Source organism: Stylophora pistillata, chromosome 1 (genome assembly GCF_964205215.1).
Source record: "Stylophora pistillata chromosome 1, jaStyPist1.2, whole genome shotgun sequence".
Lineage (NCBI taxonomy): Eukaryota > Metazoa > Cnidaria > Anthozoa > Scleractinia > Pocilloporidae > Stylophora > Stylophora pistillata.
In genome coordinates, this window is record NC_142519.1 from 18,494,105 (window position 1) to 18,509,058 (window position 14,954).

Sequence of the window (14,954 nt, forward strand, 5' to 3'; positions counted from 1 at the left end):
GCATTTATTTTGAGATGTTTATCATCTTTTGTAATGTCATGCTAGGCTTAATTCGCTAATTCAAAGGGTGACAATCTCTCTCTTCAAAGAAAAAAAAAATCTCCTCTGAGTTTTATAATGCACTAATCACATCTTCTAAGATATTTCTGCAAGGGGGAGCTCTGTATTTTTGGTGCGCCATCCTCGGAAATGATTAGGAGACAGTTTATCGTCTTTTGCCGTATTCCGAAACAAACAATGAGTCCATCTACCTATCTTGCCCATCATACCATACCTCCTGGCATGTAGGGCAGCAACAAAAGCTCTTCACTTCTCTCTGTCTTGAGTCAATCTCTGGATTGAGTGCCAGGTAAGGCTGAGGCTCTTCAGCTCACTCACTGACGAATTCTCAGGGCGAGAAAAAAGAGTATTAGAGTTGGAAAAAAATGACTGAGACTTCTGTGCTCTGTGAAGTTGTAATCAGGATATGTGGATGGAAATGGAAATTGTAAATGATTGCTGAGGCACTTGATTAAACTGCTTGGGGATATATATTTTATACTCCACTCCACTTCATTAAGAACTATCATTTTAGAGACGTGAAAATTTCCAGAGAATTTCTACAATCTTTTGAAACATTCCTAGAATACAATACGGTAATCAAAAAGTCGGTCAGATTTCATAACGCTCAGATGGCAATTCAACGCTCTTGTGCGGTGTTAATAGTACAAAATCACAGCTTTCCGTTGAAATCCGAGCTAATTTTCGCGTTCTATGTTTTATTTCAAAGTTGTATCAAGTCGCCAGAGGGGGTAATTATTTTAAAGGTGAATTTGTATGTACTTTTGAATTACTAGTGAGTGCGAATCTGAGAGAGAGAGCGAGAGAGTCAATCGACCAAGTGAGTGAGAGAGAGTCGACCAGGGTTACTCAGTCGGTCAGTCAATCAGAGTGACAGTGGTCAAATGGAGTAGAAGAAAGGGAAGTGAATGTACTGCAAGTAGAATTGTATTAGAGAACATAGATCGAAGACAATTGAGAAAGAACAGGTTGAGAATCCTCGCTGCCTTTCGCTTAGGGTAATGCGCTCTGTTGCTAGTTTCTCCTGAAACACGCGCTTCTTCCCCATATTACCTCTCGTCTGTATTTTCTTGCCTAAAAACTTTATTCCTTACCGCCAGTCAGAAAAGAGAAATTTTCGTGTAGATAAGTAATGCTCAAGGTGCAAAACGAAAAAGCATTGACATCACAGGGAAGGGATAAAAGCAATTAAAAGTACATGGCTTGCCTCTTTAAGTTGATTTACATTAATAGTTTGCCGATGGAATAACAACTACAGACTTACAGTTTAAGAAACACATCGATTCTCATTTAATTAACCTTCTTTTGAGATACAGCACAATGCAGACGGAGTAATTTTTTTAACCTTATTGAGCCGCGCAAAATCTGGTAATCTTAATGGTTGGATAGATTGCGTTATGAATGCCATATGAAAAAGTCAAATTTGCGCTCTTTCTATCTTCCTCCAGCACTCTCCTCATTTTAAATACGGAATTTAATCAGTACTAGTTCCTCGAAATTTAGCCGGCCGTCTTTGTATTATGCTCTACTGCCAGCCAATTTAACCTTTTACTGGTATTTAAAACAAAATATGCAGAGTCTTGAAGATAAACAATGTATATTAAGTTCTTTACATCATCAATAATGTCGCTGGCGTACTGGACGGTAAAATCCTGGCGAAGAATTATGTTCAATTAAAAACAGCTAGAATGGAGCTCAGTTAAATTTATGGCGGTAATAAACTGCCATCTTAGATCCCTAAATTGACAAGAGAGCGGACATTGACTGCCAGGACTCCATCAGTCGCCCAAATGGGATATCAACATAGCACCAGTTTTACCACACTTTTGCTTCAATGGCGTCAGTTTGGGCTATTAATTAAAAAGAAAAAAAAAATATATACGTGCAGGTTAATTCTTTACTTTCTTTTTATACAAGCTGTATTCTATAATATTATGCTAAATTATGTAAGAGTTGATTGAATGTGTCATGTATTTTAAATATAAAGAAAAAACCATTAAGGGTTAGAAATAATTTAAGCTAAATACAAGAGCGCCAGGTACTTATGTAAATTTTCAGTATGATGCATCAAAAGGAAGCCTGAAAATTAAAACACCTAGCCTAGAAAAAGCACACACATCTTAAAAAGAGAAGGATTTCGACGGCATTTTAACCAATGTTCTCACCATGTTCACTTTGAAAGTAACGTAATGGTCCACCAGACAAATTCATCATTTCTAAAAAAACGTTTATGTTGTCTTTAGTTTACTTGACGGCTGTGATATTGCCTTGAATTAATGAGTTTAGAATAGCATTTATTCTTGTAAAAAGTAAAAGTTTTTTCCTATCAGCAGAAGCGTAGGCAAAGTGTTAAAAGTGCACGTTGAAGAAATAAGTAATGTAAGATGCAGGAGTTACTAAAACCACAGAGAAGACATATTCTCCGCCGACCTTCTCAGAGAAAAGAGAGACCCTTTTCGATTTCTAAACGACCCACTTTTTAAACTATAGGAAAGATAGTTTGGACAAAGAAAGGAAATAATTGCGAATTTATGTATCTGGAGCTGTTTCGTGATTTTACGCCATGGACTTGTTTTTTTTTTAATTGTTCATGATATTTGCATAACAACGTTTCAGTGTTCAGAAGAACGTTCGCTGAAGAAAGAGCTAATAATTTCCATTGACAACAAAAGCAATTGAAGCTAACAAATACACGAATTTTTAAAAATCTTCGTAATTTGTTTGTTCTATCGAAAAGTTGCAACGAAATTCTGCCCATTTAAGGTTCTGTTTACGCGTAGCCTTGTCTTAACTACGGGGCTATTTTTGTGGCCTCCAAAAAAAATATAAAGTGCAACACTCACTTATTTGCTTTATATCTACATGATATAAAGATCAATTATACAAACTGACCGGTCTATGATAACCTTTGCCTAACACGTGTAGTTCCAAATCTTCAATACTTTTAAAGCGTCTCTAAATTCACTTTTCCTGGCTGCGTAAATCCACGGATTAACTACTGCATTCGAAAAGACGAAGAAGAGCGCCCAAGTTCCCCAAGACTCGAATGATTTTTTCTGTTCACAAGACATATTATTTCCCGAGACCAGTTCAGCGATGGAGAAGGCCAGAGCTGGCAGGGCTGTCAAATAAAACACACCGATCACTATCGCAATCGTCAAGGAGGCCTTTTTGTTCTGGATTCGGTTTGCTGGTGAAGGGGACCCACTCTGCTGATCAATAGCTCTTGACTGTCGGGACGCTTCTTTGAAAATGCAAACGTAGCAGTATGAAATGACTATTCCCGGGAGAAAAATTAATGTAGATATTGCCATCAACCAGTAAGAATCTTCGTTAATAATCAAACGTAGGCAAGCGATACTGCTTGAAATAACCCATACGCTCGTTACCGCATACTGAAGCCGTTTTATGGTTGCGATAACGTTATACCGCAAAGGCAAAATAACTCCAACGTATCTTTCCAAACTAACTGTACACAAGTTATATGTTGATATACCAACAGACAGAACATAAACGCAGTCCACAGCTACACTTAGGAGGTGTTCTTCGTCGGCGATTGATAACAAAGATCTTGTAATCCAAAGTGGAAGTGCAACGATTCCGACAAATAAATCACCGACTGCTAAGGAAGCAATGCAGTAATATGTGACAGTATGAAGTGATGGCTTCTTATATATTGCTATGAGTATTAATACGTTTGTTGTAGAAGCGATAATGGCGATCAACAGGCCGAGAGTCGTGGTTAACACAATGTTCCACTTTGATGTAGGGAGCGTTAGACATACTTCGTCGACCATGCTGTATCACTAGGAAACATAGATGTTTCGTCAGTTAATTTTATATGTTTTAGATAATTTATTTGGATCAAAATATGGAAGTTTGGCTTTCTTGCGACCAGAGATTGTGTGTTATCGTGAAAAGGAAAATTTTTACTTTGTGCATGGCGCGAGGTGGTTTTAGAGTCCTAACAACATGGGAAATAAATACTTAAATAGTTGGGTGTGTAAAAATTATGTATATATTATAAAACACTAATGAAATACCAGGTGAGCTTTCGCGCGAGAACGCTATATCTTTACATGCGATAATAATATGGTATCTTCACAAGTGAAAAAATATTTCAAAAAAATTCAATCATTCGCTTCGCTCACTCGTGAAATATTTCAACGCTCGAAGAGAAATTTCGTGCGGCCATGTAATATCCTCTGTGTAGCTTGTATCTTTCCTTTCTTTTTTAATTACATTACTTTGTGCCCCGAATAAGGCGGTTATTATAATTGCAGCAGATGACTATTCTCTAAAGAAACTTCTATGCTGCGATAGCGTTAGCAAGTGAGCAGTTGATCGGATTATCAAATACAGGATGATGACGAAAGATAAACTGTAGTGGTAAATTAGTTAAGGCTGAACTTTTTAATCGTTTTCTCATCTTCAACTTATCAAAACTCACCATAGCAGGTTATCTGTCACATTTTAATTTCTTGATGAGTTCGAGTAGTTTCTTATGTCTTCGTTTTAATATCTAATAGTTGAGGCCTAGTATTTTGGCACAAGTAGTTAGATCAATGGGCTTGCCATTAACAACAACTGGATCGAAAGAAGTAGGGTTGTTAGTGTTAAAGTTTATGCCGAGCAGTTCTTTGCATTTCGTCTCGTTTAGTTGAAACTTATCCTCGATCGCACGGCATGCTATGGTGTCAACAGCAGCTTGAATGTGACTGTCTTGGTTCTTGCTTATCGTCTCCGAAATAGTGGCATCGTCAGCATACTTCCAGAGATCGATGCCAGGAACATCCAGCTCGTTGATCATGATGATAAACAGCCACGGCCCCAGTTTTGTACCTTGAGGAACCCCCGCTGGGACCGCGCCCCATTCTGAGAAGCAGTCGTGGCCGAGTTTAACACGCTGTTTGCGCGAGGTGAGAAAGTCGATAATCCATGAGATGACAGCATTGGGGATGTTATATATACCCAGCTTCTCGACCAAAATCTGGTGGTCGATTAGGTCAAAGGCTTTTTTAAAATCGAAGAGAATCACCCTCACAGACGCCCCGTTACCGTCAGTAGCACTGTACCAGGCATGAGTCATGCCTGGGGGAAGTTTGGAAAAAAAAAAGATTACGAGTAAGACGCAAGCATTTTGAGATAGCCTTTTTAAGATTACGCAGAAGCAAAGCGCGCTCATCACACGCAAAAAAATCACTTTAAACCTGCAAATGGTATCTTCTTAGTTTGTTAGTTAAGATTAGAGTGGTTTGCTTATGTAGTTTTACTTAAGAGTTGTGTACAAAATCCGAAGAAATATGGGTTTTAGCTATCGCGTCGAGTTCCCTGATTGCGCCTGTCTAGTCTAACTTCTATAAGCCGACTTGCTTAGTTTTACAATCAACCCCTCTCTGGACTACATTTATTTTAAGACTGATCGTTTGATCGGAAGCATTAAGTACGTTGTTGTGCATTAGTGACTTACTTGTGAAGGCGTTTGGGTCGTTTTTCTGATAACAACTGTTTAATTTTCCAAGGTCAATTGGCCTACATTTACATTTCTGCCTCCCGATAATGTGTATGAAAGCATGTACTTTTGAGTTGGTAGTCAGTGAGAATCAGAGAGAGAGAAAGAGAGAGAAAGAGAGAGAGAGAGAGAGAGAGAGCCAGTCGACCAGGTTGGTGAGAGACAGTCGATCAGTCAATCAGAGTAAGAGCACGGTTAAAGAGAAGAGCAGAAAGGGAAGTGAATTCACTGCAAGTATAATTGTATTAGAGAACATAGATGAAAGAAGACTGAGAAAAAACAGGTTGAGAATCCTTGGTGCCTCTCGCTTACGGTGGTGCGCTCTGTCGCTAATTTCTCCTGAAACAAGCGCAAACAAGTCAGTTATCATTTTTATAGGCGCTATGTAAATGCTGTTTATTATTATTTTATCATTATTGACCTACTTCTTTTCATCCCTGTAAAACCTTGTCTAAAAACTGCTTTCCTTACAGCTAAACGTAAAAAAGAAATTTTCATTTACATAAGAAATCCTTAAATTAAAAAACGAAAAAGCATTTACATTACAGAGAAGAGATAAAAGCAATTAAAAGGACAGTAAGCCTCTTATTTCAAATTGGTTTACGTTAATAGTTTGCCGATGGAATGAGAAACTCGCACTTTAGGGGAAACCTTTTACTCTCAGTTTTTTTTCCTTCTCAGATTCATCACAGTGGATTAATTTTAGAAACCTTATGAGGAGCACAAAACATTCAAATCTCATTTCTTGAAAAGATTGGGTTAGTTATGAATGCCGCATATATGATAATGTCCGGATTTGTGCCCTTTCTTTCTTCCGTCGCAGCACTCTCCACATTTTATATGCGGAAATTTAAACAGTAATTCTTTATCAAAACTAAGCTGGCTATCTTTCTATTATACTTCACCACCGCCGGGTCATTTAAACTTTTAGCCATTATATAAAACAAACTACGCAGGGTTTTGAAGAAAAACAGTGGAAATTGACAAGTTGTTTATGTTTTCATCTAAGTCGCAGGCGCAGTGGGTTTTAAAATCCTGATTAGTCAAGAATTAAGCTCAAGTTAAACAGCTAGACCGGAGTTCAGTTAAATTATGGCGACAATAAATTGCAAACTTAAATCCCTAAGTTGACAAGAGAGCGGAGATTGTCTACCTAGGTTCCATTAGTCGCCTTAAGGTGCTATGATCAAACAGCATCTAAATACATTTCTTTTTTCATAGCTTCGGCTTGGACCATCTCTAAAGCAACACAATTATACCTGCAGGTTCTTGACACAAGCTGTATTTTATAATATTATGCTAAACAACCTCAGGGTTGATTTATTCTGTCCAGTGTTTTAAATATGAATTTAAAGCTAGTGCAGTCGCGCCATGTACTTTTATAAATTCCATTTTTTCTTTGTCATGCAGGTGTTACTGTAACAAAATTGTTTGCTTGTGAAGTCTATGAAGCTATGATTTACACCAGTTTTGCTTTTTTTGGTTAAATATTTGGAAGGAATTGGCTTTCATCAACTTAAAAATCTCACGCAAAGACATTTTTGTTCATAAAACAAGTTGTGTAAATGCCACAAGTTTCTACAACAACCTAAGGACCAAAAGTTTCATCTCCCTTTTCGTAATTTACAGAGATAGATTTGAAAGAGTTCCTTTTTCATGTCTCTTTTAAAAAGCGCGTAGACGAAAGGATTAGCACCAGAATTTATGATCAGAAGTAATGCTAAGGTATATGGAACAAGATTTTGAGGTTGTGAATCCCTACAAGATCGGAAAAAGGCACAAAGCGAAGATAACGATTGAGAAATGTAACAGATTAAAAAAATTCCCACCACAATAGTGATCAAGCGAGCAGAAGATGCCTCTGGCTTGCTCCTCCTGACTGTCTCCTTCCAATGGTTGAACCTTAATTGTTTCAATAGCACCGACGTGCGTCTTGAATGATTTTTCGCTATCTTGATCATTTTTCTTGTTGCAATTACTAACAAAAAACAAGGTGTTATCTGAAAAACTATCATGCTTAGAGGTTGAAAATTATTTTCGTTGGACAGTAAAATAGTTGGAATAAGATCCAATATCATCGGCGCCAACCAGGCGGTGATAAGAACAAGGACAATCTTTGTCCTTGTGATAATGAGCGGGTACTTCAGTGGCTTCACTATGGCGAAGTAACGGTCCATTGTGAACGCGATCATGTTGGTAACGGACGCTTCTCCAAAATATGACACAAAATGGAGAATCACGATCTGATGACTACAGTGGGTTATGCTGCAAGTGAACTGAGGCGGTATAAAGACGGAAACTAAGGCGAGATCTGCCACAGCGAGTGACAACACGAACCAGTTTGATTTCGTGCGAAGGTGCTTTCGCGTCATAATAAGATAAATAACTTGAGCGTTCCCGAAGGTTGCTATGAATGTTAGAAGGAAGGCAATAATCCAGAACCACATGCCGAGAAGCGTTAAAAAACCAATAGAGGTACGTCCGCAATGCTCTCTTCCGAAGGCGAGCCTCTTTGTTGATGCTTTCTAAAACAAGAATCCTGAACCAACAAAACGAAGTATTCCAGATGCCGCTTTTCAAGCCTGCCTTCGAATAAACGGATAATCGAGTTAATTCATGCAAATTACGGCATTTCTATGTTTTTCTGTGGCCAACCCTTGATTACTTCTGACATTAATTTGACCATTTACTCAGTTTTTTCTAATAGCCGAGGCTGTTCAATCACTTTATTCTGTCGCAATATTCGCCGTATCGCCTTAGGCTTCTTTTGTTTCCAGCTTGTGTCACCAAGGTTAATTTATTCAAGACAAGGGATGCATCTTCCAGTTTTCATAATGGTTGATTGTGTAGCACTACAAACAATTCTGAAAGTAAGCCTGTAACAATAAAATTGTATGTAAATTAGTTTGACAGTCTATTGATGATATGAAAATTATCTGCAATTTTTTTAGCTCTGCGACCTTTTTGTCGTTAAGTTAGCTTATAGAAAACCTTTGAAATACTATCTGTGAATATTTTTCAGCGAGTAACTTTTCCTTGATGGTGGTTATATGCGATAAAAGGGGAATCCTCTCGAAAAAATGGAACTGGCACTTACAGAGATAACTTTACAAACAAAGAGGACCTTTTTTGAACTTGGAAAAAACTTTTAAAAAGAATTGTGCAATCGGAGCAATATTCTCCCAATATTACATTGGTCCACTGAACTCAACCTCACTTTTCAATGTTGCCAATCAAGAAATAAGTCCTATCCGTTTGAGGACTAAAAATAATTAAACAAGAGAGACTGATCAATTCGCATGGCGCGTTTTCTAGTCATAACACCTATTTCAATTGTAAAACCTCCAATGAGATCTGACTTTTTTAGATGATGTCCGGCTGTTAAAGTGAATTTGAGTTCCCCTGCTGTTTTTTAGTTTCTTTGTTTCTTCCGAATATGATTGGAAATTCACTAGAACGCTTGCCGAAAACAAAGTTTTCCTTTTACCTCCAAATTTTAGCAAATGCATTTGCCTCTCTCTTGTCTACACTACTTTAGGAACCAGTGCTACTGTTGTCATTATTTTAGGGACATTCATGATGATGACATTTGGGAGTTTCAGGTAGAAGAGTTCCGTAGACGTTTGAAGTAATCTCATGCCATACAAATGAACTGAAAGCACGTTAGCGACTGAGTGGTAACAGCTTTTAAACCTCCCCCTAAAAGCAGAACTGTTAATTGAAAAGGAATTTTCTCTCCAATGTTTTTGTGTAATCAGCGATTCTATCCGTAATGTGAGAGTCTTACTTTGAGTCAGTTCTTGACTCCTTAAACCAAGATGCTTCACGATAAGAATAGATTAAATTTACTAGATTAATATTTTGCAGTGACTTTTTTCACTAAACAAGGAAAAGGGACTTGATCAATCTGCCCTCCAGCTATTGATAGATCAGCTATTCAAGTCAATGCAAGGGAAAAATAATTTTTCATTTTTATCATTTTTTTCAAGGGATCCAAAATAGTCAAAAATAGCTATTTGCAATTGTTACATACTACTGCTATTATTGTTATAACTATTATTATCATTATTCAGCAGCATTATTATTATTATTGTATGACTCCTGCTTGTTGTAATCAAACGGATGCACTGCTCCTTTTCTATATTTTCTCCAATAACATGGAATAAATGCAGAATAACTGCTTTCGAACTCTTGCTTTTTTTTAATTTAAACGCTGGTTTTCCTAGAAACACATAGTCCTACAGAAATGCACTCAAGGTAGCCCAAGGATTCTCAAGAAACTCAGTGTTACTGGCTTACATGAATTACTAAGAAATCAAGGAAAACTCTCCGACCGCCAATATAGCGGCCATTTCCAATTCATTACAAGGTCAGCCTTTAGTAGGCATTTATAGATTACGCTAGTAAAAGTGGCATATTATGCTAGTAGCATTGCTTTTTTTTTTGGCCAAATTATGCTAACATTATGCTCTGTTTTCCAAATTATGCCACCGTTTTTTTTAAATTATGCTCTTTGAAAAAAATGCAAATAAGTCCAAAATATATATTTTTTAACTAGAAGCCGTTCGTCTACAGGAAAGAAACGCAACAAATCCACAATGAATTTCAAATAAACATGTGGTTCAGGTTAGACCCGGGCTCAGCGCTTCACAGTGAACTACAAATGCTACTAGTTTAACTAAAACTTTAAATATCGATTAAAATCACCAAGTGCTTGGGTCTAGAGACAAAAAATTATCAAATAATGGCATCAAAAATGATCTGATAATTATCAAAATGCGCAAATTATGCTAGCATTGCTACTTGGCAGAAATTATGCCAGTTTGCTCGAATTATGCCAAAAATTATGCTAGCATAATCTATAAATGCCTAGCCTTTAGTCGGATTACTACGTATACTGGCTCAGATGACGGTAGCCATTTTCCGTGCGGGACAGCTTCTTTCATTCTCCCTCCTCAGGCTATAACTTAATAATCGACAGTTACAGGTTAAACAGATTAAACATAAGACATGAAAAACAGAGTTTGTTGTTAGTTCGTAGTTGTTGATGATGACTGAGGCCATCACGTGGAGCAAGAAGGGAAGGTGGGGGGGACTGTGTGCGGTGTGTGCGGCTGATCACTCCGATGCTGGCGTAGAAAGGTCTACCGCATTTTTAGGCATAGATGGTCTGCTTGAGCGGAGGGTGGAGGTGGTTTTGGACTTGTGCACCTGGCGTTTTCCCCAGATCTCTACTCTTTCTTTATGCTCAAAGAAAACAGTACGTAGAGTAAATGTCATTAAGGTCGTCTCTTCATTATCAGAAAAAGCTCTAAATAAATTGTTTGTTCTGGCCTTAATTGTCTTACTTTGATTTTAATTGTAAAGTCGAGTTAGGTAAGATGTAGTCGCTTTTATGCTTGAAAAAACTCGTTTTGGATCACAGACCACATCTATCAGAGTACAGCTGTCGATGGTAGTAACAAAGGCCACTTTCAGATACTCGCGCTCTAAACCTTGCGTTTCTTCCCTTATGTTTCTAAGGCAAGCGGTTCATTAGTCTCTGTCGGTGAAAATTTATTGCCCTCGCTACTGAGGTACTAACATGATCAATCACTCATCTAAACCTACCAATTAGTTACAATGATTTAAACTCAGGGATATTTCAAAATTAAATGAGTGCGCAGCCCGAGTTTGATTTGAAATCACACGTATGATTTCAGACCAAAATCGCACTACGCAAAGTTCAATTACCACTTTATTACATCAAACACCTTCTGTTTTCGAGTGGACGACAGCCTAGAGAAGAAGCTTTCTATCTGGCTTTCTTTAAAATATTCAACACCTTCAGAAGAAGAGGCAGCGGGAGTTGAATGTAAAGAATTTGAAGATGAAGTAGAGCTTCTAAACTCTATCCATGCGCACATTGGTTTGAAACACTCCGTTATCTATGACACTTTCAATGTTTGTGAATATGCTACTGAGCGAAAACTCCTGAAACTGAATAATACAATTCTCAAGGAAATTCTTGATTATTATGACAAACCTTACAGATTGAAGGACAGAAAAAAACGACTCTGTTGCAAAGATAGAAGAACTGGTCACAGAATGCGGTTGTCTCCAATGACTTCCCCTCCCCCCTCGGCCCGTGGCTGTTTAGATTCTCATGCAATCGAGGCCACAGGGTTGTTTATCAAAGAGAAGAATGTCACGATGAATGTGACTCGAATTCTTATAAATGACCGGCAAATTTGGAACAGTCTACAACTTGAATTCGGATGGAGCTGTGTATTTTAGGAGATACTCTTCTCAGCATGGCTTTAAAGTTGGAAGATGGACAGGATTACAGTGCTAGCCTACAGTCAAATACTCGGTGCCGCTGAATCGTCACTCAGAATGAATGACCTAAATTCCTACAGACTCGAACCCGGAAAGAAATCCTTGGAATCCTTCGGACAATAAAACCTGACTTACAGACATTCTACAGTATTAGTAAGTGCACTGAGCTGTTCATTTGCGATTATTTTGTGATTCATTGTGGATAATTACGAATGCAAATTACCGAAAGCAGCGCCGTACAGGTATGCGAAAATCACACATTTCTACTTCACTTTATTTTTTTCCTGCGATAATAGCCATGGAAATTTTTACAGAATATAGTGTTCTCATGCACGATTGTTGAGTGTGTGTAACTCCTGATATCTAGTTTTGTCCCAGTACGGAGAAATAGCAATTTAAAAAGTACCACTTTTCGGCTTAGTCAAGTAGTGGCATATTTGACCTAACGACAGTGTATACATTTATCCAGATACTCTACCTTTGTGATCACACTTGAAAAGCTGATGTATTAAACTGTTGTATTACAGAATATCTCTCGTATTGAATCATTTTTGACAGCGTGAAATCCTAGTAAAGACTGCTCATTTTGTGTACACAACTGATGTCAATTTCACGATTTGACCTACGTGCAGAAAATTGTTAAAAAATAAAAAACTTTTGAAATCTGAGGGAAACAACTTTTGTTCCGATGATAGCCAATGATTTCCTTATCCACATACAAAGTTTAAGGGAAGATTTATTTTTGAACCAATTTCGAGTGGTCGGAAATTACAGAGACACGCTCTTAAATTCGCTTTTTTCCCTTTATTTTTCAGGGTTAACGACTATATCAAAAATGGACTCGATAAAGACAAAGGTTACTCGTTCATGACCACCATAACTTAGGTTTTCAGCTTTAGCTTTCAGACTATCGAAGCAATAAATCATTGTAGCATAACTAGGAAATCCTGTGTAAAATGAAATGGATTCATCGTTATCCTTGTAATCGTCTAATTCGAATTTTGGCTCATTTTCAACTTTATACTTCAGTTGCTCTAGTTCTTTATTTGCTGAACAAAGTTGTTATTTACATTCTTCCAAATCTTTTTCAAGTGACTCGAGTTTTGCCTAAAGGTCCTTCAGGGTTTCTACATTGTTCTCTTCCTTCAGTCCGAACGATGTACTTGATCACTTTTGTCTTCTATTCCATCAATCTCAATAATATCTTCTGGGACAGTCACATCCTTCGGGTTTCTTTGCTGTTCAATCTCCTTTCGAAGGGTTTCGCTGGACTCCTCGACATTGTGGAGATCAACACAAACACTTTTGGTCGGAGAGGGTTTCGTCTTTTTCTTTTGGACGGTACGTCGTGCTTAACTAGTTCACGACGTTTTGATTTAGCTTTAGACCATGGAAATATCGATGGGAGTTGTGTACGACTCATCCTTTCGCCTTGCGGAAAATGTTTGCCGCATATTTTTGTACTCGACGAGTGTATTTTAAGATTAAGGTTTCTTATCAACTTGACATACTTAGAGAGCACTTTAGGATCTTGAGGAAGTGAATGGAACTTCAAATCTGGGGAATTGCGCCAATTATTTGTGCAACGAGGCACACAGCACGAGAATTTCCCCATGTTTTTCTTTATCACTTTGGCTCGCGTCTCCAAGAACAGCCCCAGGGTGCTTCGCGAGTTAAGTTCCGCCCCAGTCTCCCATTGAATTCCGGAAAGACGGATTGAGAGCAAAACAAGGCACGATTCGTGAATCAATCGCACCAATGAGAGCCAATCAGACTGCAAGGATCACCAGAGATTTCAAAATGGACGAAATAAAGGAAGATTATGTGAAAGGGTTAAGAATCTATTATTTAATCATTGCTTTGCCATCCCTACTCACACCCTAATTCAGTTGTTAAATCAACCACTGAAGTTAGCTCTAGTTTATTGTTATGCTGGTATCTTTTATCAACTGAGGTGACTTTATTGACTTGCTGGTGTGTGAAAGCAATAACACAAGAAAATCTGCGCAAATAGAGCGAATTGACTTTGATTAATTCGGGCTTTCCTTTTCAGAAGTCCCAAAATATTCTTTGAATTCTACTGGCCAAAAAGTTATGATGTATCGCCCTTGAATTCAGTCAAATGAATAAAAGAAACTATTTTGACGCTGAATTAAAAAGCATTAGGAAGATACAAACACGTTCACAGTAGCGTAGGGTTTGTTAAACCTACAGCTGTTTCAATAACGGTAAAAGTGCACTTAAAATAGAATCTTGCGATTTATTTTAAGGTGTTACCTCTTGTCGAATCGAATTTTAAAAGTTACAGCCCATTTTAACTGCATTCGTTTTACAACATTTAGCTTGATTAAGCTAACCATGATTTATTCTAGAAAATCGAATGTGTAACCATTCAAACACGCAGTGTTAAAGTTGAAATGCAAGCCAAAGTAAAACTCATTATCTTTGAAATAAAGCACGAATCAGGGTAAACACAGTATGGCAAGTTGTCAATCTGTGTGTGCGCGTGTCACACTGCCTCAACCCTAGATATTTATTCAATACAATTACTCTGGCTCTCAGACATTTAAAAAGATCCTGAATATATTTTGGATATATAAAAACCTACTCTCAAATTCATCAAATTCCTGATTTAAGGTAAGCAACTTGGCGTTCATAATTTTCATATTTCAGTTCCTCCTCACATGAATCAACATTGATTTTTTACCTCTAAACATTATCACTGTTTTCATGGGTAGGTTCTTTTTGAATATATTTCTTACGTATTTTTTCCCCCAAAAGACTGAGTTACTTTTTCAACAATAAAAGTAGAGCATTAAAGTTACACCAATTTACTGAGTGTCAGTCGTAGGTATTACAAATGGTCACATAGGAAAATCGACGAGAAAATAAAATCTCTATGTTCAATCTTGCTCGTGGCTGAAACGAGTATACTTAAAAAAACACCGCTTTTAACTCAATTAAAATATAATATTTTAGGCTAAATTAAATTGAAATGAAATCACATAATTATGGTATTAGTTCTAGGTGCTAGAAACTCGAAATACAATCTTTAGGAATCGTT

The 14,954-nt window shown here is 37.5% G+C and overlaps 2 protein-coding genes across 3 annotated transcripts; both read right to left on the reverse strand.

Moving 5' to 3' along the window:
• Positions 1-1,326: 1,326 nt before the first annotated feature.
• LOC111336646 (melanocortin receptor 4-like) lies at positions 1,327-4,637 on the reverse strand. 2 transcript variants are annotated; one of them, XM_088741574.1, is made up of 3 exons: positions 4,511-4,637; positions 2,953-3,866; positions 1,327-1,910 (listed from the first exon to the last, which is right to left on the reverse strand). In XM_088741574.1, the coding sequence occupies exon 2, from the start codon at positions 3,855-3,857 to the stop codon at positions 2,973-2,975; it is 885 nt and encodes a 294-aa protein (XP_088597700.1). In that variant the 5' UTR covers positions 3,858-3,866; positions 4,511-4,637; the 3' UTR covers positions 1,327-1,910; positions 2,953-2,972. The 2 variants fall into 2 exon arrangements, with proteins under 2 accessions (XP_088597700.1, XP_022798506.1); XM_022942771.2 differs by lacking the exon at positions 4,511-4,637 and having other exon boundaries at positions 2,953-3,960.
• Positions 4,061-8,204, reverse strand: LOC148741505 (octopamine receptor beta-2R-like). Its single transcript, XM_088741587.1, has one exon. It carries the CDS (start codon positions 8,017-8,019, stop codon positions 7,177-7,179), a length of 843 nt encoding a protein of 280 aa, XP_088597713.1. The 5' UTR covers positions 8,020-8,204; the 3' UTR covers positions 4,061-7,176.
• Between the last annotated feature and the right edge of the window lie 6,750 nt (positions 8,205-14,954).

Excerpts from the sequence above, each read along its gene's own strand:
- LOC111336646 (XM_088741574.1), bottom strand. The coding sequence starts at position 3,857 with ATGGTCGACGAAGTATGTCTAACGCTCCCTACATCAAAGTGGAACATT.
- LOC148741505 (XM_088741587.1), bottom strand. The coding sequence starts at position 8,019 with ATGTGGTTCTGGATTATTGCCTTCCTTCTAACATTCATAGCAACCTTC.